This window comes from Athalia rosae, chromosome 3, assembly GCF_917208135.1.
Source record: "Athalia rosae chromosome 3, iyAthRosa1.1, whole genome shotgun sequence".
Taxonomy (NCBI): Eukaryota; Metazoa; Arthropoda; class Insecta; order Hymenoptera; family Athaliidae; genus Athalia; species Athalia rosae.
Genome location: NC_064028.1, coordinates 21,676,073 through 21,700,035, shown reverse-complemented (window position 1 = coordinate 21,700,035; position 23,963 = coordinate 21,676,073). Strand labels below are relative to the sequence as shown.

Here is a 23,963-nt window from a genome sequence, read left to right as displayed (position 1 = left end):
TATGAATCGAAAATGAAGAAATAGGTAAAATAGAAGAAATAAAATTGATTAAAATGAACGAAAAAAGGTACGTTCAAAACGGAAGTGTGGACCGGGGTCGCCTCGAAGACCTTATATTGAACGTGTTATGCAAGAATTTTTTCTAAACTACGCAAGTAGCTGAACATATTATAAGTAATTATCATAACCTTCACGTGCTATTGACTACCACGAGGAAGTATATCTGTAGGTATGTACCAAGTTATAATCTGCCAAGTCAGGTACTAACTCATTGTAATGTTGGCCCACTATCGGGGGTATAATAATAATTTAGATCAAGGAATCAGTGGGCGAGTTACATTAAAATTTCGGATCAACGAGAACATTATCATCGCACATGTGATTCGTGATACGATGGAAGAAAAAATAAAAAAAAAGAATTGAAAATTCTAACGAGCAATAATTTCATACTGCTATGGAACGATCCAGATCATTTGTACCGGACGTGGAGAATAATTTCCATAGAAAGTCTACGTCGTACGACGGTTATACGTTGTGGTAAAAATTTAGCACCACGACGATCTATTTCTGGCTATGAAATTCGATGCGATCTCAATTGACAACGCGAAAATTATATGTATATAATACGTCTTTTCGCATTAGCAGAAAAAATTAACAGGTGGATTTACTGCACGTGCAACGTAGGATGTGCTGTAGCGGTGAGACGATAGATAATCGTTTGAGTTCGATCATCGTTTATTATACATTCTTTTTCTTTCGCTAAAAAATTCTCCACCGGTACGGATATAGATACGGTTTTCGCCAAGTGATAATGAAAAGATCAATTTGCTGGACCAATTGAACGTGAGTTGCGCTGCTGAATTTTTTAAAAAGATCTTAAGCGCATGCGCTTATTTAACGCACAAAGATTCAAGAAGCCGTCCAACAAACTTTACCGGCTATGTTGAGCAGGTGAACGTGTACAGGAATCAACAAGTGGTTATTATAGTCCGACATTACTCTGCACACAATATTTAAATTTTGTTTGCAAATTTGTTAAAAAAAAATAATAAACTATTGACGACATTACAATATGCAACTTGCGTAGCCAGTGTAATTTTTCTCTTCAAACTTTTGATTGAATTTTTACGTTTCTTGTTTCTGTAGAACGTGATAACGCAGTGTTCAAGTTTTTCAACGATACAACATTTTGTGTTCATCGATTTATAGATGTGTCGGTTTTTCATGTGATTCAGAATTCCTACGAACGGCGATATATTTTGTTCCTCCGATTAATCGATCATGGTGAGTACACGGATTTTTGAGCCTTGTTTCTCACTTTACCGGTATGAATAATAAATTGTTTCAATTGAAACGATAGTTTTCCGAATGAAATCGTTGCAATTATGCGAGCGAATTATAAACGCAATTTTGAATACAACAATTATGAAGGGGAGTTGAATCTGAATGATGAACAATGCATTACTTTAGAAAGCCCTTTCGCTCAAAGAGACCTGCACAATTGGTACAAAAGCCATGCATCGCTATATAAATTGCGGTGAAATCATCGACGAATTACTTTCGCGACGTCTGCAGCTGTTTTTAAAACTGCGACAAGGAAAAGTCTGTATAAATTTATTTGTTTTTGCCTCGCAATAACTAATTCGGTGAACCCATCGCGGCCATCGACGTGTTCTGAATTGCCGAAGAAAAATTTTTATTCAAAAGTGTCTGCTCGTTTCAAAATCTAAAATTGTTAATAATTCGCCTGTTAGAAATGGTGAGTATTGACGATGCAGAAAGTAGACTACAATCGGTCATTTCCGGTTTAACCGGCCGGAAGCTTCTAGAAATTTAAACGCCAAGATTAGCTGCCCCGCTGACTTCGCCGCTTCTCCGAGCGATATTCCGTCATTCGAATTTTCTCGAAAAGTTTTTACTTTGATCGTTGGGGAAAAAAATTTCACACCTGAGGGAATCGTTCGAGATTTTTTTAATTCATTCATTAATCACCTCGCACGAGATGATAAGTTGTCTAATTGCAATCAGCGGACAACTTTTGTGTCACGAGCACGCGTACCGCGCACGAGTAAATTCCGATAATAGTAAATATCAATCAGGTAATTCCACATGTGTGTTTTTCCATTTCGTTAAAACCTTGTACGGCACCTAGTTTGACAAGGACGAGTAGAAAATATGATTAGTCGAAGTGTTAATAATAATTTCGAACGAGGAAAAATTCGCGAGCTAATGAGTTAACCGTATCGATGCAGACGTGAATTATTCAATCCGAAGATAACTCATCTCAGCAATCACCGTCTTTATCTAATTTCATTCTTTCGATAAAAAACTCAACACTCAAATAAAAAGTAACGGTTCGTCGCATCACGTCGTCATTGAAACGTAATGATCGCTTCCGTTTTTCTGAGAATTAATTTCATTTTTTTCTTATTAATATTTCATTGATTTAACTTACTGAACGGGATAAGGTGTTCGAGGCTAAATATACTACAAATCTGTCTCCCATATTTCTAGAAGATGTTTACTCAAGAAGCTTAGAAATTCGCACGTCAAGATACCGCAAGATTTTCCTCATACATATAGTCATACGACTTGAGAAACAACAATAATCATGAGGGATAACCGGCGAGCATGCTTAGAAATTAACAAGTTTTTAACACATGACTCGACTAATAAGTCACTCGGATCAGATTCTTCTTTTTATCGTAAGGACTACTTTTTTAAGATCAATGGCTCGCGATTGATCTCGCCATTTTTGCATAAAACTCACGTGAGCAGTTGGAAAAAAAAAATCACAAATGTAACGAGTAATTACGTAAATAACGACATTTTATTACCGATGATACGTGTGCGCAACTTCATTGTCGGAGATAATGCTCTATTACGAATAAATAATATGGTCAGCGAACCTTGATAAGTGTTGTTCGATTTCCGTTAACAATAATCTTTGAAATGTGCCCATGAAAATCCAGGGACATGATTCGGTAACGCGACGTGAAGTAATCCAACGTATTACGTTTGTTTTATGAGAAACCCATTGAGTTGAATTGATTGTTTTCAAAGAGAAGAATTTCCTTCTTTTTTTTTTTCTTGCGGGACTGAGGAGCGATTGCAGATACTATAAACGTGTAAAGTAAGACGATAACGTGCTTCACATATAACTCAGTACAATCGTATCACGTTTCCAGTTGCAACAATGGGGTGAAGTAGTGAATTTTATTCTCTCGATTACGTACGTGCTTAGAAGCTTCAGTTTCGACAGTAAATAATCACGACAAAGTTGATAATATTTCATATTCTTCGCATTATTTTGACGCAGGCTGATTATACGTGGGTACGAAATTATTTTTTTTTCTGGCGAATGTGAATAATCGGCCTTCGAGTTAACCGGTATGATTACTTTGCAAATGTCCGTCAAATTTATCGGTCACTCATTGAATTACGCAAACGTGTTGTACATACACCTTCAACTGTGACGCAACCTTAATGTGGACTTTAATATTTGGTTAACATTATAATATCGCGTGGAAATAGGGAAGTCGGTTTTTACTTCATATCGAACATGGGAGAGAAAAAAAAACGTACAATCGCCGAACACCAAGGTTGGACTGTACTGTGGATTCAAATAATTCTTATATAATTTTCCACACAAAATATGCAATATGCATGGCGATTTAATTCAAGGAAAAAAAGTAGCTGCGTCTAGAATTTAGACGATCAGATTGTTTCCGATGTTAATTGTTACCTGGTACTTGAAAATCGCTCGTAAGGTTCGCAGAAAACAACGTAAAATACATCCTCATTCCATCAGAAGCAAGAATTTTAAATAGTCTTGTTTGTTGTTGATTTTATTCCATTTTTTTCTTTTAGAAAATGGTTAGATTCAATTTCATGAATTTCGCGAGAAGAAGGATACCGATCATCGCTTGGTTTCCGACCTACACATGCAACGATGCTTTCAGCGACGTCGTTGCCGGCATTACGGTTGGCCTGACTCTAATTCCCCAGGTAAAAAAAAAAAAAAAAAAAAAGAGAAAGAGAATCGCAGCCGATTGTAACTTATGTAATGAACGAACGACTGATTTATAATAAAAAATCTTCTTTTGATACGACAGGCAATCGCTTACGCAGCATTGGCCGGTTTGGGAGCACAGTACGGGCTGTACAGCGCGTTTGCTGGAAGTTTGGTTTACATCGCCATGGGTACATGCAAAGAAGTAAACATTGGACCATCGGCGTTGTTATCTCTGCTGACTTACACATACGCGAAGTGAGCATAAAAAAAAAAAACCTACAGAGGATGCATATTTTCAGTGATCAGTGAAAATATGTTATTTACTACTTTCTACTACGCAATAGTAACTTATTAATTAACCACTTACCAAGATAATTGAGCGCCGATCACTCACTTCAAGATTACCCTTTTTCGCTTGCTCATTTTAAGTCAGGAACACTTCTTTCTGCTCGTTGAGAGCGTTGCTATGCGATTAATGTATAACAGGTGAAATACCTTTTTTACTTCCCTGTTGGAATGACACGTGGGGTATAATTAAATTACAGTTTGATATTTAAAAGAGTTTTTACCGATCTGACAATCTCCTACGAAGTCTTTTGGAAGTACTGGGAATTCCGGTACAGAATCACCTGGCTTTATACTCTGGAAAAACGATGTCATCCTCAGTAAAAAAAAGACTGATGCGTGAATTGCCACTAATTGCGGTCATTCCATCTCACGATGCAGATTAATACTAGGCAGAAGTTTACACAACTAATAAAAAGTTTCATTTATATCGCAGAGGAGTTCCCGAATACGCTGTTCTACTGTGCTTCCTTTCGGGATGCATTACCTTGGCTCTCGGACTTCTGCGACTTGGTTTTTTAGTGGAACTCGTTTCTGCACCTGTGGTATCTGGGTTCACATCGGCAGCCAGTCTCATAATCGCATGTAGCCAGATAAAAGGTCTAATGGGTGTAACGGCGCATGGAGAGGGCTTCATTGAAATTTGGCAAGGGCTTTACGATGCGGCTCATACCGCCAGAATGCCTGATTTGATTCTTGCCTGTTGTTGTATCATAGTCCTTCTCTCATTGAAGGTACGCTTTGATATAAAACGTCCGGAGACTCAAACGCGAAGATTTACTAACTAGTAAACGTTTCAGAGGATAAAGGACATCAAATCCGAAAATGCCAATATGACAAGAATTTTGTGGTTCATCGGATCTGCCAGAAACGCCTTGGTCGTCGTTGTCTGCGCTGTTACCGCTTACCTCTTCCAGACGTACTCGGTCGTTCCTTTTCTCTTGACTGGGCAGATCCGCGCGGGATTACCCAGTGTGGGTCCTCCTTCGTTTTCTCTTATCTCAGGGAATCAAACGCTGGGCTTCTTTGACATGTGCAAGGCCCTGGGCACTGGTATAATCATCGTACCCTTGGTGGGTATAATTGGAAATGTCGCGATTGTCAAAGCATTCTGTAAGTGTACAGTTGTGAATTTTTATTTTTTTCCCAACGGTCGCATGTTTTTTAATTATCAATTGTCCTCTCCGACAGCCCACGGCAAATCTATGGATGCGACACAGGAGTTATTCACGTTGGGTGTATGCAACATCGTGGGTTCTTTTTTTAGTTCAATCCCAGTGACTGGATCATTCTCTCGAAGTGCAGTCAACAATGCTTCCGGGGTAAAAACTCCATTGGGTGGATTATACACAGGTGAGCTGAGCTTATCTTATACCAACGATCGTAAATATGAGCTTCGTGATTTCTACTTTATCAGGAATCCTGGTCATTTTGGCACTGAGTTTGTTGACCCCCTACTTCTATTACATTCCAAGAGCTACATTGAGTTCGGTGATTATTTGTGCGGTGATATTCATGGTCGACATAGACGTGATCATGCCGATATGGAGATCAAGCAGTGAGTTCGCATGGAACATTCCCTAAGACTTTGCGTTTACCGAGCTGCAGCATCATTACTTTTTATTTATGTTATTTTAGAAAGGGACCTCATTCCAGGCTTGGTCACTTTTCTCTCTTGTTTATTCGTTGGCGTTGAATCGGGTATCCTAATTGGAGTTGCTGTTGACCTTGCCATCCTAATTTACTTCGATGCCAGACCCCACATGGAGGTGGAACACAGAAACGTAAGTAATTTATCATCATTTTATTCCACGAACAAATAATTGAAGTAAATAATTTGATTTAGCAATGCGACCCAGATTATGTGATAGTCCGTCCAGGTGGATCACTTTCTTTCCCAGCGATTGATTACTTAAGAGAACATTTGACAAAAAATTTGGTCAAGAACAAAAGGATCATGAAGAACCAAAAGCAATTACCCCACATAGTTTTGGACTGCAAACATATATACAGAATAGATTTTACCTCAGTTCAGGTACCAAATTTATATAGCTTACTTAAGAATAGATTCATTTCTACAATTATAACCGGAACGTGATGTTATTTTAGAATAGGAAATAATAATTTTTCATCCCTTATTGCCGCAGGGAATAAGCGCAACAGTCTCGGATCTGGCGCAGCAGGGTTGTCATTTAATAATGCTGTATCCCAGACAAAATATTTTAGCTAGCGTGCGATGCCTGGTTAAAGAGCCGATTTTATCAGCTCATTCCGAAACAGAGCTGATTTCGATTCTCAGGCAACTGGATGCGAAGAGCGCGTCAGAGGATGAAACCAGATTGGAGATAAATAATTTGACAAATTCAACATCCAAATCAAGGATAACAGATCCTGAAACCGCCAGCACTAATCTGTGATATTATGTATTCTGTATTATTTTGTACTTTGTGTCTTCAGATAGAAGTAAGTAAGGCATTACATGCTTCTTTACCTTTACGAAGTGTACTATACGTATAATACCTAAACCAGAAAAGTCTTAGATTATCCCAACTGTAAATATTAAACATTATTGCCATATATTCATCTTCCATTTTGTAACTGGGAGACAACTATACAAGCTTTCAGTACATGAGCCGTAACGAGTCCAATCGATGATGTCTGTTATATTTTGTGTCAGTGTGTCTAATTGAGTCGACACAATAGTCAGTAGAAGTGAATGAGATGATCGTGAAAATGACGATAATACCTTGCAAAACACTTATTTCCAATTATAATATAAGTGTAAAACATACATGTAGTTGAACAAAGGGTTTATACAAGATATGCGTTATTCATGAACATGTTCAATATTTTATTGCGAAAATAATTTTTATACAGCGTATTCCATGATTCGTCTATGTATAAAAACCTTTTCATTATCCGTAAAGTGAATAAAGATGACTGATTTTAATGAGCTCTATTTGTTTGCGCCAAACCCTGATCGATCATTCGTTTTCACACGTCGTAAATGGCACGAATTTTATTTTATTTTTGGGACACTGTCCTTTATTTATGTAACTTTTTCTGATTGTGGCACCACCGACATGCATACAGTATTTGAAAGTAAATATATTTCAAGTCACATTTATATACTCGGAATCTCAATGCTTGGACTCTGGATTCGTAACAATAAAAAAATAGCATATTTATGAACAAAAAATATAATATATCTGTAGGAAATTGTATTTTCGTTTTTTTTTTTTTTTTCAGAGTAATCGCAACGGTGATAAAAGTATGATTATTTAGCAGCTGGAATTTCGACCGAATACATTTTGTCACATTGTGGAACATCTGTGATATTTAATATTCTGAGCCATAATTCTGAGCACTATGAACAATGAGCTTTTTATTCTAGCGACAAAGGGAAAGTAGAGCACTTTGCCCTTTCATACTCAAATTATCAAAACTTTTACTGCTTCGAATATTTAGTTGACTTTGATCACACAAGTGTGATCCAGCCACTTTTAGAAAAATGAACTGTATTGCAAATAGAGAAAAAACTATTCCAAATTGATGAAGTTAAAACTTGGATGAGCTTTGCTGATGTTAGAAAAATACTACATGCATAGACTCTATGGTACATGGAAAAGATTTTGTTATGGCTCTCAGTCTTTTGATAGCAAATTTACAGCCTAATGCCATTGAATACTTTTGCTGGTGTGGTCACCTGTAACCACTGACTTTGGTAACAAGAATATAAATGTATATATAATAATATACAACAGAAAACGAAAAACAAAAAACTTTTTTGGACTTATTTCAACATTAATGATGAAATTTTTCTGATAAAGCCAATGTCCAAATAATATTTGCTAAGCAACAGCAATAATGAAATGTAGTAATCCAATAACAATGAATAAGATAACGATACTTCAAAATAATACTGTACGAGTAATACGTATAAAAGCTAAGAAAAACAAAAACAAAAAAGAAGAAACTTAAACAGAGAATATTTCAGGCACTTTTGGTTTGCTTACAAAAAATCTCTTTGAGTCAACCTTCCTCGTCCTCTGCCGATTCGAGGTTCAATGAATACAGGCGTATTTTCTGTAGTTGGGACAGCTTGGGGTGCATAGGAAGAAGCGGATACATCTGGCATGAATTGACCCATACGTAGCTGATTCATATTGTAATCGGCGTACATGTCAGTTTCAATAAGTTGACACTGCATCATAGGCTGCGATGTAATGGGATGATTCATTGCAGCATAAGGGTCACAGTTTCTGCTCTCGTAACGTAAATTCTGATCGACATTTGATTGTACATCAAGCATATGTGGCACATAATACATGGGTGCATTCACCTCAGATTGATGAGGGTTTTGATGTGGATATTGAATGGTGTTTGGCAAAGGAACATTAGTGCTCCGATAATACAATCCCGTGACTGTACTCGGATTATTCAATGACAAATAATTGTTATTCATATTTGATCTCGCAATATTTTTATGCTTCTTAGAGCCAGAGTTGGATGGTTTTCGGTTTTTGGCAGGTCTGGCTTCCACGTGAACTTGATCTGCACTTTGAGATGCTCCTAGAATGGCATAGGGTATTTTCCCCTTTTCACGAGTCTGTGGCTTGGCCGTTTCTTGCTGTCCAATACCAGATGAATTTTTCCGAGATGTACCCCTTTGGTATGGTGGTTTGCCATGAGATTTATGTAATGGTGGACTCTGGGCTGGTGACAAGGTCTTCTCAGAATCGGGAAGAAGCTGTAACTTTTCAACAAAGCCAGGAGGAGCTTGGGGAACTCGGTTTGCTTTGCCGTCTAAGGGATCATTTGCTGCACTGATTTCGAATGGAGATTCACTGTGTTGTGGAGTTGTCGGTAACTCTTGAATGCCACTGATTGACAATATATTTTCTGCATTATCCATGAGAAAGCTATCGGTCTCATATGGTGTATGGTGCAGAGGAACGGAGTGTGCGAGATACCCGTGTTGTAACACATTTACATAAGTCGGAACAGCCATATTCATAGGGTATGTATTTTGAATGCATGATTGTTCAGGAGGAACATTTGGATAAGCGTAACTGACATCATGATTGATATCACTAAAAGTTTGAGGTGAAGATTTGTTTGAGGAAGCAGAGCACAGGGCTGGTTGTAGCCTTTGAAGTGGATAATTGTTATTTACGAAATTCTGAACATTTTGATAATTCTCAGTTGCGTAATTCAGATGGCTACAAAATGATTCTGGATTTACCACACCTGCTAAATGCAAATTTTGGCAAGCCGGATTTGGACATTTCGTGGCCAACACCATCGCCGGAGGTGGTTCTGTATAGGGTGGATTGGTTGCAGACGTATTCGAGGTACATCCATGTATGCCTTGAGCGACGGCTACTAAACAACGAGTGTCAGAGTCCGTTTCTGTTCTAGAATCTGGTATTTCTGTGACATCATTATCAATCATTCTATTTACAATGTCAGAAAAGTTGGTTGTTAAATTTTGGTCATTTTTGGTTGGAGTTGTTCGCTGGTCGTTGGTTTGAACCAATCTCAATGAGTCTTCTGTATGAACAGCATCGTTTTTCGGTATATTTTCGTTACGGAGACTGCTACTAATATTGAGAGAGTTCGTTGTCGTTGATGGTTTTTCTTGTTTTTCTGCTGCAGAATGGATTTTTTGTTTATTGGACAAATCTGTTTCAGCACACGTATCCTGTTTTACTTCAATTGGTGTTTTTTTTATCAATATCCCCTCCTCAACCACCTTATGAGTCATTTCCACCATTTCTAACACCTGTGGTTTACTTTGTGTTGCCAATTCTTTCGAAACAGATTTTTGTGGTTCAAGTTTTGCTTGAGTTACCTGGCCAACGCTAGATTTCATGGTACTTTCATTGCCTGAGTTCGGCTCTGACAAAAATTTTGACGATACCTCACATATGTTAGTTTTATTTGCATTGCGATCAACAATTTTTGTATCTGAATCCTTTGTGGTCATCTTTGGATCTATCTGCGTCTTTTTTGTAATCAGTGTTGCCTTTTGTGTTGAGGATTCTTCAGCAGTGTTTATAGATGTTTTTGATTCTAAATTTTTCGGGTGTGGCAGAGCTGGTATTGACTGTGCTACCAACTGTGAACTTGACTTCAATCCATACTTTTGTGCTAAGTACAGTTGCTCTTTCATTCTAGCTCCTTTTCCCATAAAAAGTCGACGTTCTGAATACCCACCTATTCTTCCATATTTATCAATATCTGGTTGCATATTATTTTTACCTGGCATATTACCAGACTCCTTTGATAGTTGCTCATAATGTTCATCATTTTTACTGGACTCACTTGAAGCAGTTTTTGCAGAGACTGAATCACTGAAAACTACAGACTTTCCTGATCGAGTTGTTTTTAATTCCTCTTGAGAACTTTCAGAGCATTGTTCGAATTGAAACGCTGGTAAATTATAGACAAGAGAGGCAGAATAACTTTCTTTATTGCGTAATATACCAGATAACCCCCGGTTATCACGCAACGATCTACTATTATTTGCATCTTGTTCTTTGCAACTTTGAGTATCTATATCAGCTGGCGGCAGATTTCTTCGGACATTATCCCTACATAATGAAAATATGCATGTTCTTAGTTTACTCAGTCAGCTTGATTTTCTAACTTGTTTTTATATTCTTTTGATAATTAGCATCAGATAATATGTTACCATCAAGCAATTCTAATGCACTGTTGTTAACGAGTGATCAAGGGACATGAGATAAAAATTCATAACATAAGATCATAAGTAGGCGTATTGTCTTGTCTTGACGCGTGGTAGCTTCAAGGACTACAAAAAAAAAGGCTTCCAAGCTTACATGAGTCACTTACGCATGACGCTAAAGAATGACTGAAAATTCCTAAATTGATTCTACTGGTTCAACTAATTTCAAACTTACCAGCCTCCGTCGTCACTGTCCTCGTAAAGCTCTTCCCATCGACCTTTTACCTTCTCTGGTGATGTTTTCTTGAACTGCTCCAGTTGAATGGTGATGATACTCTCCGCAAGTGCCATACTCAACATTTCTTCTTCTTCCATTCTATCGATCCTTACTGAATTCACGTTTGGGAATAGTTTGTTCGCAGTACTAGTGTTGGTTGTCCAAATAGTCTCAACTTGATCAGCATTTTCAGAGCTGGTGCCCAATGGTTTCTGTGTGTCTTGTTTCTCAGTGTGACATATGTTTGGTAGAGATTCTTCACACTTCTTTGCGTGGGGGATTTTTTGATTCGTCAAGGTCATATAATCATTCAGATTATCTAGATCTAGAACAACTTTCCCCCTTTTCTCTCTCTTTTTCTTTCCTTTTTTCACTTCTTTAGTTCCAGGAAAATAGTCTTCATCATTTTTGCTTCGGGGAAACCTACCGTCATTTTCCTCAGGTTTTGTATCCCTGTAATAACATAATTTACCTTTAATATCCTATTTTGAAAATGGAAGATACTTGATTGCTATATTTATAATCTACATAATGTAGCTCTACTATGTATGAACTTGTGCATTATTAGTGACAATAACTAATAAAATTTATCAACATACCTTTCGTTTATGGATGCATTAATCTTGAGCCATGGCATGCTGTGCAATTTGTCAACAACACTTGTCGAGTTCGCCGAAAGAACTTTTGGATCTACTGCTTCGGCCATTGCCAAGTTTAACAACAATTTACATGACAGGCACAAAAGAATCTGAGGAACAAAACAAAAACACAATTAACAAAAAATAACTACATTCTGACGGGCTTACAACAATGTGTCAAGTCTTTTGCAAAATTGTTGACCCCTTACCTTTGACAGAATATATCATTCACAGATGTAAAGTGACCAGATTCAAGACCTGGAGATGGTTGACCAATGTTTTTCAGCTCGTTCTTCAGTCAATGCTCAGCTCCTTAATAAACATTAGGCCACAAGTAGACAGAATTATAAATACCGAAATACGCAGATATAAAGTAGAGAATTTTCGGATCTAAACTGCATGTAAGCGCGAAGCCACGTTAGTTTAGAATACTAATTCACAACAGCGAAGTTTGCAGAGTCAAATAACAACGATAAGATGACTAAGACGTTAGCGATATACAACCGGCATGCGTATGAAAGTTTACTCCGGGCACAACACATGGCACCTGATACTTTTCAGTTTCATCTCGCGTCGCCGGGATAAATACCAATCAGAAGTCTTGATTTTGAAAGTACAGTCACAAAAAAAGATTCTATTCAAAACAATCACTGACGCAATTTAAAAAGGAGGCGAGGCACTGCCCGCGCCGCGCTAGGGGTCGCGGTTACCAGGGTTGGTGTGTTTCCGAAACGTGATTCTTCAAAGCTGGTCAGGTCGCGCCACCTGGCAAAATGAATTCTCAGCATGTATCTTTTCATCGTCGTCGTCGTTGACTGAAATACCAACAAATTAGACGTTCGTCGGTGGCCGAACCGTAGAGACGACTCGGGTCCGTTCCGTTGGTTGGATGCTGCAAAAAAGTACAAAATAAAGTAAAAAGGACAAAAAAAAACAGATAAAAAAAGCAACAACAAAAGAATAAAATATGTGTGACATTATAGTGAAAACTCCCTAACACCCTCGAGTGAAAATTGAACAAAATTTATCGACGGGTAAGAATTTATAATCGTTAATTTCATTCAACCTAAAAAAAAGGAAGAGAAATAGAAATCAATAATATGCCTGCCTTAGATGGACGATTAAATTGCTACGCGGATTTAGAAAACTTTTAGAAACAAGTAGCCATCGCCTATCCGTTTTCTAAATCTATTCTAAGCGCACGTACCATAGAAACTGAACGAACAATCGGATAGACAAATTCACGACCTTTTATAATAGAAAATAGTTCACATCTATGATATCCTTAGCTTTTCCAAGCGTGAACGCTCGATATGTTTATAATCCGAGGTGTACAATATTCTTATCCAAGTTTGCGGTTTATCGATCACCGCATAAAAACCTTATTTGCATTATATAGATACCTATACTAGACACATAAGTATATAAACCACCGGTAAGATATTGCAAAATTTTACATGTTCATAGTACATGGTTATAGAGCGTTGCATTTATATCTATAATACTGCCCAGAAAAATGGTCTGATTCCCAATTATATTATTCTTTTCAATCACTTTTACGCAATATTCATAAATTTCTAACAAAAAGAACCGAAGGTTTAGTTATGTCATTGCAAAATTCGTCCTTCGGTTGTAACTTGCAGAATTATATTTCAATCACAAGTATGTACCACATATTGAATTTTTATTTTTTATTAATTTTAACCAATCCCCAAAATGTTTCTCATATCAATAATAACAATAACAACAGCAATGACACGTGTAACGTAGGTATAATCGAAATCATTTGCTAGTCTGTTGATTGCACAGATATTAATTGTATATAAATGATAAAATGACAATAATGATTTAACAATCAATAGAATGAACTAGGTACATTTAATTGTTATGAAGCAATGTAATTGAATATTTCACTCTAATCATGGGCGTGAAAATGCCATAAATGCATGTTGTATAGTCTAGTCGTTGCTGGTTATTTTAATTGTTTCAATTGAACAATTGACGAAGTCCCAATTTATATGAATTGAATTGCGTGTAGAAAAATTGATGCGATATATCATCATCCAACTCTATGTCTATGTATAACATAAAGAATGAGACATTTCTGGTATAGGTCTATACGACTATAATAATGTCTGCATGCTAATGAAACGATTAAAAAAAACTTCCATTATTAGAACTGCAATATTGACTGATGAGATATACCATAAACGTTGAAATTCATCGCCCAAATCAGCTGACAAAATATGATGAAGTAAAAATTGTATCATAGGTATTTGTGATTTGCAATTTTTTTATATGTAATTATTTATATTAATTATGTACGTAGATTTGCATACGTGTCAAATTTTTCTTATCTCTCAATTTTCTATCTCGTTCTTTAATTTTATTTACATCCAACAATCTTAAAATTGAAAGAGCCGCCTGGTTATGCTGATCGATTAATAAAAATAAAACAAAAAAAAAAGATGATAGACACAAAATTAAATAAAGTTTCACCGAACCTGCGTTGTCTGCTATTTGTATAATTTTATCGTTAGACTTGTTGCCATTTGATTTGATATTTACCATTTATTTATCTATTTTTTGCCTTACTTCGAACTGAGAATTCGTCATTTATTGTTCAAAGTATCTGCTGATTACTCGCATGCGTTTTACTTTCAATAAATATATCTTTCTAATTGGATAATTGTGATTAAAATATGTACCTTTTACGTATGTATGTTTGTATGTATATGTAAGTGTGATTCTCATTGTTAGTTTAGTTTAGTATAAAAGAGAGTGTAAGGATAGATGTCGGTTCAGTTGAGCGTATGAATTTGAACGTGAGAAAATAAATCCAAGTAATTTACACATATTTTAATTTATACTTTAACTCGTTTGTAACCACTAATAAAAGTAATAATCGTTTTACCCAGTGATAAAAATCTAATTCAATGGCACGTGAAAAAAAAAAAATTTAAACCCCCATCACACATTAATCTTGTACGATTGGCAAACCGATTTCAAGTTCCGAGAGTTGCTGATATTTTTTTCTTCTCGATTTTATTTGAATATGATGAGAACAGAATAAGATTAATAAGAAGAATAAGATAAGATTTATTAGTACAAACAGATATTGTTCATATTTCACGTGTGATTGATGAAAATATCTACGATAAAATATTGAAGATTTTTTATTTTATTCTATTTGTTTTAGAAATTTGTTTCTCCCAAAGTCAGGTGATAGTTTGAAGTACACCAAGTTCGTTCGTGTAAATATATGTATACACGCTTATTTAAACAAATTATTTGAACACTGTATGGCTTGTGAGTGTCGGTGGTGACGGATTAACTGTATTTTCGAAAACCTGTTTTGTATAATCTAGTATGTCTCGCCTTTTAATTTTCTTTCTGCATCTCAATTTATTCTCTCCCCCGAGTCAACTTCCCATAAGGTTTGAGTTAACAGATTTAATTAGCTGCTCTATCAACGCTAATATTTTACTAATTATACCGATTCTGCAAATTCCATAAAAAATTCATCTTTTTCAGTATCACTATAATTATTATAATTTTTGAACAATCGTTTAATTATTGATAGGCCAAACGAACAGTTTGTTAGGTCAGGCCAATTAATTCGTTTGATAAAAATTTACAAATCTCAACAGGTGATAATAATTCAACACGTCGATCTGTACGATATTCGGATGCTGCGAATTCTTTGTGATCATAACTTTCTATTTGTCATCGTATATGATGCCGATCGAAAACCCCCCTATGCACTAAAATCAATTTGCACGATGATTCATCCGTTCGATTACGCTGTATATTTGGAGAATGCCGGTGTTTGATATCATATAGAATAAAAGTTAGATCAACTTATCTACCAGCAATTTTTTATTTTCTCCTGTAAATCATTTTTGTTTAATGTTCTTAATGAAGAATAATATTCATGATGAAGAGGGAAACGAAGAGAAGTCGAATATTTTTGCAATATCATTTTCGACTCGACACATTTCTTCAGTTTTGGATTTTCGATTTTTGAGGACACAGCAATTCTTTTTTTTTTTTTTTAGTTCTTCGTCAGTGTCACCTGACGTTTTTTGAAAGTTTATAAAACCTCTTATTCGCATCGAATTATTATTTTTATATTTGTTCCCCAACGTGGTTTCGTAATATTTTCAGCAAAAAACAACGAAGGAGAAAAACGCGTTGAGTAACTGTAACCTTGGTACTAAACAACAATAAATATGTGAATTAGGTAAAAACTATAAAGATACAATTCCGCACGACAAACTGTATCGCGGAACCAGTATAGATATCTTAAGAATAATGGTTCGTTTCACCAAAGATCCTTCATGCAGATGTATTGAAATTATTTCATAATGTCTAGTTTTGAGTCGCACGTGTAGTAATCTTGAGTTTTTCCACCCGTTTTTCGCCGACTGTTTCAAATTCCTCGAGTTATTTTCATCGATCTCATTCCGCACGCATAAGACCGTTACAATGGCCAGTCTTAAATTTCTGCACTTGACTTCTGACGCTATCAATCATAATGATAAACATTTAAAATACAATTGGACTATAAATTGCAGGTGGTAAAAAAAAAATATATCTTAAGCTCTGAAATAATGGCTGGTAAAGAGGAGGATCGTTGGCAAAACCGGAAAGGCACTGGATGGTTAAAAAAAATTATGAGAAAAAGAATACCGATTACATCATGGCTTCCAAAATACAATTCGGATAAATTGATCTGCGATGCTATCGCTGGAGTGACAGTTGGTCTTACCGTCATGCCTCAGGGTCTGGCCTACGCCACTTTAGCGGGTCTTGAACCTCAGGTAAATTGCACTTCGGTTTTACAATACACAATGCAGGCACTAAAATATTAACGATACGAACCATGGGTAGCTGGTTTCAATTATTGATTGCCATTTATCACATTCGCCTCGAAGTTTGAAATGAATTCCAGGTGACCTAGTCTCGCGTTGTTCCTGTATACAAGAAATAAAAGCACGATAAATTTGACTATCACTGACAATGAGTCAGGCGGTCGTTGTTACGCGATGGTTCTTCGGTAATTGAATAGATCGACGAACTCTTTACAGCGTTAGAATAATACGTTACACGCATAAAAACTAATCATTTTCAGAGAATATGATCCTTTGAATTTCAGTACGGGCTTTACTCAGCTTTTATGGGTGCGATAGTGTACGTTGTTTTTGGCTCTTGCAAAGATATAACAATCGGACCCACCGCTTTGATGGCACTCATGACTTATCAATACGTCCAGGGTAGAAATGCCGACTTTGCTGTTCTCTTGGCATTTTTGTCCGGCTGTTTACAGTTGCTGATGGCCGTCCTACGACTGGGTAAAATAAATAAAACGATGCCTCGATGAAATTTAATTGATTTTGTCCGCGGTCAGAACGAATGATTTTTTTCCATCTCTATAGGCGTCCTGATCGACTTCATTTCGGTACCGGTAACCGTAGGTTTTACTTCAGCTACTTCGGTAATCATAGGAACTTCGCAGCTGCCTGCATTACTCGGATTAAAATTCAAAAGCTCCGGCGGTTTTCTGGATAATTTGGTGAAGATTTTTCAAAATCTTGGAAACACTAAAAAATGGGACGCTATCATGGGTGGAGTTTGCATCGTGATTTTACTGTTGTTGAGGGTAATCACCCACATTATATTTTTCTTCGACTGTCTCGATCTCTTTTGATCTAGTTATGAAAATTGTGATTCTAACTTTCCCACAGAAACTAAAAGACATAAGACTGACACATGGGAATGAAAAGCCAACGGACAAACAGCAATTGGCGATGAAGATTATGTGGCTCATTTCTACGTCACGTAATGCAATTATCGTTATTGTTTGCTCCGTAATAGCATATCAATTGAAGTCCTCGGGTCATGGAACGCCTTTCGTATTAACTGGGACAGTACGTTCTGGCCTGCCCGAATTTTCCGTGCCACCTTTTTCTACTAAAATCAACAACCAGACTTTAAGTTTCATTGAAATGTGTTCGGAACTTGGATCGGGAATAGTCCTGGTTCCCATTATCGCTGTTCTCGGGAACGTTGCTATCGCTAAAGCCTTTGCAAGTGGGGATAGCATGGATGCTACCCAAGAACTTCTAACTTTGGGGATCTGCAATGTTCTCGGATCATTCGCTAGCTCAATGCCTGTCACAGGCTCCTTCAGTCGATCGGCTGTCAATCACGCCAGTGGCGTGAAAACTCCTATGGGAGGGCTCTACACGGGAGTTATGATACTCTTGGCCTTGAGCCTGCTCACTCCGTACTTTTACTTCATACCAAAGGGTAGGCGTAGAAACAATACGATTGCATTACGCCACCTTTTCGAAAAGTCCAGCGAGTCTTCATGATTTCTGATATTTCTTTCAGCGTCTTTGGCTGCGGTTATCATCTGCGCTGTGATTTTTATGATAGAATACGAGGTGGTGAAACCGATGTGGAAGACGAGCCGAAAGGATCTTGTACCAACTTTCGTAACTTTTTTAGTCTGTCTAGTTATCGGAGTGGAGTATGGTATCCTCGTTGGAGTTGGGATAAACTTGATATTTTTACTTTATCCTTCGGCCCGTCCCACTATACACGTTGAAAAATGTGTCGTAAGTAATCGATCTCGATAAGAAGAGAACCAATTTTTCGATAAAAATTCACTTAACAGCTAATTCCGTTCATTCGCAGACAGATTCTGGCGCGGAATACCTTTTAGTAACGCCTGGGAACAGCTTATATTTTCCTGCAGTAGATTTTATTAGACAATCCGTTGGAAGGGCGGCCAGAAGAGAAGGATGTAGTCAATTACCTGTCGTCGTGGATTGCAGGTTCGTCTTGGGGGCAGATTTCACAGCTGCAAAGGTACGTAAAAGACACATCTGACGTAAATTATTTGAAAAAAAATCACATCAGTTACAATTGTGCTGAGATATTTCGTCGGTTGATAAGAAAAAAAAAATACGTAAGAACCTGCGATTTTGCTCCAGGGGATAGCTGCGCTGATAAATGAACTTAACAACCGCAAGCAAGGATTATATTTCTATAATCCTCGGGCGGACGTAGTCGCAGTCCTAAGAGGTGCTTGCGGTGAAGATTTTCAGCATGTTTCTACCCAGGAAGAACTGGCTTATTTGCTGTACTCGAATCCAGGTACAACGAATGCTTCGTTTTCATTCGGCACACCGTGTAGTGTTCCAATTACAACAATTTTACTCACGAAACGTCGTTGTTACAGACAAATCTAGACAACTTTTAGAAGTGAAACATGATGAATCTCAACCTTTAGCTTCCGCCAATCCAGAACTCACACATCGAGGTCAGTCTTCCCACGAGCTAAACGAGGTGACGACGACCCTTCTCAATGACAACATCGGCTGAAGCGGAGCGTAGAGATTCATGTCCGTTTTGTTTTGTACCATTTCATTTGATCTGTTGACCTCTCTTTCTTTCAACTAGACCATTTTGCGACGTCATGTGCCGACTATGAAACTGAAAAATTCGCATTTCATTTCGTTGTGGCTGATTGTGAGTTTTATTCTGAAATAAAATCCAGTTATTTCAGCAAATGAATGTTAGCGAATTGCAAATCGCATTGCCGTCTCTATGCTCAAATTATTGTTTGGTGCAAGATGAGAATTAAGACTTGAATACCTAATACGAAGTATAGATTACGATCAATTTTCTAAAATATTCTTACATATACTTTACGAGAAAAAAAAGTGTTCAGCTTCACATGGTAGAAAGAAGCATGGCCGATACGGTTGTACTTATTGAATCAATTGATCGAAAAAATTTGCGAATTTTAAAACATGAGAAAAATTTTGTACATTTTTGATACTACGACAATTTTAAATCAGTATTTCTCATCTTATCGTATACGTATGTAACTATCATCATTTTATTTTTTTGTATAGAATTTCATTCTCGATTTTTGTTTCGTTTTTTCTTTGTCGAATTTAGAGTAACCAGAAAGATCTGAGACCTGAAACTATTTTTAACAAGGCCGAAGAAGCTCGCTAGGATTCATGACCTCAATTATCGTTAAGTCTTGTAATAATACTGATTCAAAATATTGGGTTAAAAAGAGATTTCGAAAAATCTGCGGCTTAACGTTTTACTCATCATCAATTGTATTCACTCTAATTTCCACGCGGAAATAATGAGGTATACAAATGTTTTTTTTATATATTAATGAAATTCTGAAATCATGTCTCCCTATAATCTGCAGTAGTACAATTCTATACCTAGAATATCATTATTACTATTACTAGTGCTATAACGTTATCATTACCCTGACAAGTTACCATTCAAAACAAGGATTATTGTACCAGTAATATATTATATGAATATTTTAAAAATAATTAATCGATATTACAACACGGTATGTGTGTGTTTATATTTTTATTTCCTCAACTTATTTTTTTTTTGTTTAATTGAACTCATCAATTTATTATAATACAAATAAGAGACAAGTTTTAAATACCTACCTCGTTGTTCAATTAGTACGGGAAGTACATAAATTTGAGTGATTTGAATCACATAAGTAATTAAAAGAATCTGTATAGCTTAGACATACATATATGTATAATAAATTATATCTCAATTATGTTTATATAGAGGAGTAGCATTAAAATTATATTAATATCCACTCCGTTCCATCAAACCGTTATCTGCAGCTCTATTTATATCCATAGAGCCGCTGAAACTGAAACACTTCCTGATATTGTTTTCAGAAAAAAAAATATAATCATTATAATAAAAATGATTCGTTCAGTATACATAATCTATACGAGCTATACTCCTTTTTTTCTTACGGCGATAAGAATTATAGTATTTACATTCTATACATACGTATTCGGTATGCATATGTATAACCGGTGAAATTTATTTGGGAATTGTAAAAACCTTCACTTTTTATCTTACTTGTCCTTCTCTTCTCGTTTAACGGCATGAGAACCTACGTGGCAAAACGATGGCAGGTGACTAACTGCACTATGAGATGGGAAAGACCATTCTCCGGTATAACATTAATATTATATTGTATATTCCTATCACGAAACTGTTGGGAGTTTTACAAGCGGAAAGAACGTGAACGATCGCGCTCGGTGTTGGACGCTAACGGAATATGTTACGCAGTATGCAATGGTACGAATGTATAATGGGTGTTTCTGAATATTGAAAATTTCCCTACAGCGGGTCTTAATTTGCGAGTAAGGTTCGCGAGTTACGTTATGTTTGGATGAATCGATTGTTGTAGCGTAAAAAAATTACGACGTTATGATTATTTATCGTAGTTAAAAATATTGCACGAATTTTTTTGTTATTCATAAGGTACCGAATTCCTAATGGTCTATATTAGTAAGAAAATGAAACATCGAATTTAGTACAGACCGGATAAAACGTCTGTTACCTTACCATTGTGTTTAGTGGTTGGCAATATTATGGGATGTCTACTACTATGATTATCGCGTGGGATTAAATTATTGCCGGAATATTTACCGGCGTTAAATCTGCTCTTGCTCAGTCCAAAGGCGTCGTACGACCTTCCAGGCAGATATATACCGGACTCGTTAGAACCCTTGGAAAATTTACTACCCACACTTTTGTCGAGACAGAAAGATTCGTGTCGGCTGGACGGGCTGGATCTCGATATCATTGCTAGCGGATTTTCCGTGCTGGTGGAATTCATCATTCTCGAATTGTTCAATTCGCTCTCATAACTCCACTGCTTCTGAACGAGTTTCTCGTCGTAGAGTTCGTCGCTTTTCAGCTGCTTATTAGATATCACCTTATCATTGAATCCCCTGTAGAACTCGTCGCTCTTGAGCTGCTTTTCGCCCTTTGCCTGTGACCTCTCGCTTTTGTGCAGTTTTCCTGAATTTTTCGGTGGTTTTTCCTTGATCTGTTTGTCGTGTACCGGCCACCCTTGCTTGTCTTCCGTCAGAACGATATCGACCATAGAATCCAATCCCTCGTCGATTCTGTCCAAGGACTTGGTCAATAGACTCGGGGATTTTGTACTCTCAGACTTAATCGGCTGTGTAACAACGGGTTCGAGGTCAAAGTTCGTGACGTAAAATAGTCCGCTGTCACTTCCGCCTCTGGAAGACGGTAGCTCCTTCTTACTCTGCATCGAAATATGATGGAAGGATTCCGACCTCTTCATTCTGCCCTTACCGCTATCGGATTCCAAGAATTGCCTCATGCTGACGTTATCGACACTTCCCGGTCTCGAGAAACTGTTCAAACTGAGGTTTTCGAAGGAGTTCAGACTCTCGAACTTCCTTATCCGACTTTCTATGCCACTTTCAGATCTCTTCAGCTTCTGGTGGTGATGGTGGTATCTTTGTTCGCCAGATTTTTGGCTCAGGCAGTCCTGACTCGACGTTCTGCGTAGCATTTTTCTCTTCTCGACTTCGCTTCTGTACTTCTGACCCCCGTGTCTCAGGGACTGCTCGCTGCTCTGGCTGTGGGCCCTTTGCTCCAAACGCCTACGACTAGAAGGGGCGGCTTCGAAGCTCCGAGACTCCGAACGCTGGTCGTTCTTCGTCCCGACAATTGAGTTGAGTGCCGAACCGCTGTCGTAGTTTCTGATAGTCTTCTTCTCGCCTTTATTCTCCGTCTCCCTCTTCAAATTGCAGAGGTCCTCGCAACTTTTGGTGGCCTGGCTGCTCGCCGGTTTTTCCTCTTGACTCCCGTAGACACCTGACCGCATATTGAACGGAGTCGCTACTTCATTTTGGGCATATTTGAGCCTCGAAGCACTCAGAAGTGAGTCACTTCCGTCGCCCAACGTTTCTTCTTCCACCTCATCCCCCGGTGAATTATAGACCTCTTCCTGGTCGGCGAACGCACAGTTTCTGGCAGCCAGAATCGCTGTCAGACACGGAGGGCTTCTTTTCGGTGGTTGAGGATGCAGGATCGCGGGGACTATCGCCTCCTCGATATCGGGCCCCTTTATCGTGATCTTCAAACTTCCGTCCGTCGATGATTTACTGATTATCGAATGATTGGAGCTCAGTTTTCTCGTCGCCGATGAATCCGAGCTGTTGTATCCCTCGGGATCCGCATTCCGATTGCCGAAGTATGTTACCGGGGTCTGATTACACCTTTGGGTCGACTCTGTGCAGGAAGTCATCGTGCGTCCCGATCCTTGCGAATACTTCGAGGTCTTCGGATGACCCAGAGGTTTTGGACGCGATGAATTTTTATCGCCGCAAATATCGTAGGTTGTACAGGTGTTCGCAATGGAACCGCGGAAGGGTTTGGGGTCCGAATTTTTCGCGGATAAAATCTCTTTCCGCATCTGCACCGTATTCTTATCCTCGTACTCCTCCTCGGCGTCCTTGACGATGATCCTCAGCTCCTCGATGACGTCGTCTATCGTAGTTTCCTGGTCGTTGTCGACTCCCGACAATTTCAGATTGCCCTGATCGTCGCGTTTCAGCTCTTCCGGTGTGCTCGATCGTTCCGAAGAGCTGATTCCCTCGTCGTCCGCGTTCGAGGAAGACTTTTGCGGTATTTTCGCTTCCCTGAAGTTCGCCGTTCTGAAATTCGAACTCTTGCTACGATCGTGGGAAGAATTGTAACCGTTCATATTCTCCACTTGCAAATTCTCAATCTGACTCTGCAACGAGAGAATCTTCTTCCCCAGCATACGGCAGGTCTCCTCGGCACGCGCGGCACGTTTTTGAAGCGCCTCAACGTCCACGCAATTGCGGGTCCAACGGTGGACTTCTTTTCTCAAAAGATCCGACAAAGATTCCTCCACGCTCGAATCCATTTCCGTTAACCATTCTTGTAAAATCTTCGGTTCCAAACCCGCTTCGCACGCTTCAGCCTACGCACCAATAAAAAATGAAGCTATGAATAATTCATAAATTTTATTTTACATCGTCCTAACGCCCGCGGAATGTACATTCAAATAAAAATCGACGGTACCAAGTTACGAGGTATTTTTTTTTTTCGTTTATTTGCCAACTG

General features: G+C 37.9%; 4 protein-coding genes across 9 annotated transcripts in view; 2 read left to right on the top strand and 2 right to left on the bottom strand.

Moving 5' to 3' along the window:
* Window positions 1-915: 915 nt before the first annotated feature.
* LOC105690223 (sodium-independent sulfate anion transporter-like) lies at window positions 916-7,310 on the top strand. 2 transcript variants are annotated; one of them, XM_012407858.3, is made up of 10 exons: window positions 916-1,284; window positions 3,871-4,008; window positions 4,116-4,270; window positions 4,797-5,094; window positions 5,161-5,473; window positions 5,552-5,713; window positions 5,778-5,918; window positions 5,999-6,144; window positions 6,207-6,395; window positions 6,508-7,310. In XM_012407858.3, the coding sequence occupies exons 1-10, from the start codon at window positions 1,282-1,284 to the stop codon at window positions 6,775-6,777; spliced, it is 1,815 nt and encodes a 604-aa protein (XP_012263281.2). In that variant the 5' UTR covers window positions 916-1,281; the 3' UTR covers window positions 6,778-7,310. The 2 variants fall into 2 exon arrangements, with proteins under 2 accessions (XP_012263281.2, XP_012263288.2); XM_012407865.3 differs by lacking the exon at window positions 916-1,284 and adding an exon at window positions 3,391-3,770.
* On the bottom strand, window positions 7,184-12,645 carry LOC105690215. Its single transcript, XM_012407848.3, has 4 exons — window positions 12,176-12,645; window positions 11,928-12,076; window positions 11,287-11,781; window positions 7,184-10,956 (listed from the first exon to the last, which is right to left on the bottom strand). The coding sequence occupies exons 2-4, from the start codon at window positions 12,032-12,034 to the stop codon at window positions 8,373-8,375; spliced, it is 3,186 nt and encodes a 1,061-aa protein (XP_012263271.2). The 5' UTR covers window positions 12,035-12,076; window positions 12,176-12,645; the 3' UTR covers window positions 7,184-8,372.
* Window positions 12,646-12,829: 184 nt separating this feature from the next.
* Window positions 12,830-20,592, top strand: LOC105689808 (sodium-independent sulfate anion transporter). The gene is made up of 9 exons (XM_012407118.3): window positions 12,830-13,000; window positions 16,544-16,789; window positions 17,125-17,320; window positions 17,405-17,628; window positions 17,714-18,278; window positions 18,363-18,589; window positions 18,669-18,842; window positions 18,968-19,130; window positions 19,216-20,592. The coding sequence occupies exons 2-9, from the start codon at window positions 16,580-16,582 to the stop codon at window positions 19,356-19,358; spliced, it is 1,902 nt and encodes a 633-aa protein (XP_012262541.2). The 5' UTR covers window positions 12,830-13,000; window positions 16,544-16,579; the 3' UTR covers window positions 19,359-20,592.
* Window positions 20,398-23,963, bottom strand: part of LOC105689797 — a 38,717-nt gene continuing 35,151 nt past the window's right edge. For all 5 annotated transcript variants that reach the window (XM_012407086.4, XM_048652998.1, XM_048652999.1 and 2 more), the window contains one exon: window positions 20,398-23,820. In XM_012407086.4, the coding sequence (XP_012262509.2) occupies window positions 21,361-23,820 (2,460 nt within the window). In that variant the 3' untranslated portion in view covers window positions 20,398-21,360. The remainder of the gene's footprint in view (window positions 23,821-23,963) is intronic.

Bases quoted from the DNA above. Each gene is read 5' to 3' on its own strand.
- LOC105690223 (XM_012407865.3), top strand. From the start codon at position 3,732: ATGTTAATTGTTACCTGGTACTTGAAAATCGCTCGTAAG. The intron at 3,771-3,870 runs GTTCGCAGAAAA...TTTTTCTTTTAG, and splicing joins ACTTGAAAATCGCTCGTAAG to AAAATGGTTAGATTCAATTT. The intron at 5,919-5,998 runs GTGAGTTCGCAT...ATGTTATTTTAG, and splicing joins GCCGATATGGAGATCAAGCA to AAAGGGACCTCATTCCAGGC.
- LOC105690215 (XM_012407848.3), bottom strand. From the start codon at position 12,034: ATGGCCGAAGCAGTAGATCCAAAAGTTCTTTCGGCGAACTCGACAAGT. The intron at 11,782-11,927 runs GTATGTTGATAA...ATGTTATTACAG, and splicing joins AATGCATCCATAAACGAAAG to GGATACAAAACCTGAGGAAA. The intron at 10,957-11,286 runs GTAAGTTTGAAA...TTCATTATGTAG, and splicing joins GACAGTGACGACGGAGGCTG to GGATAATGTCCGAAGAAATC.
- LOC105689808 (XM_012407118.3), top strand. From the start codon at position 16,580: ATGGCTGGTAAAGAGGAGGATCGTTGGCAAAACCGGAAAGGCACTGGA. The intron at 17,629-17,713 runs GTAATCACCCAC...ACTTTCCCACAG, and splicing joins TGATTTTACTGTTGTTGAGG to AAACTAAAAGACATAAGACT. The intron at 18,590-18,668 runs GTAAGTAATCGA...GTTCATTCGCAG, and splicing joins TACACGTTGAAAAATGTGTC to ACAGATTCTGGCGCGGAATA.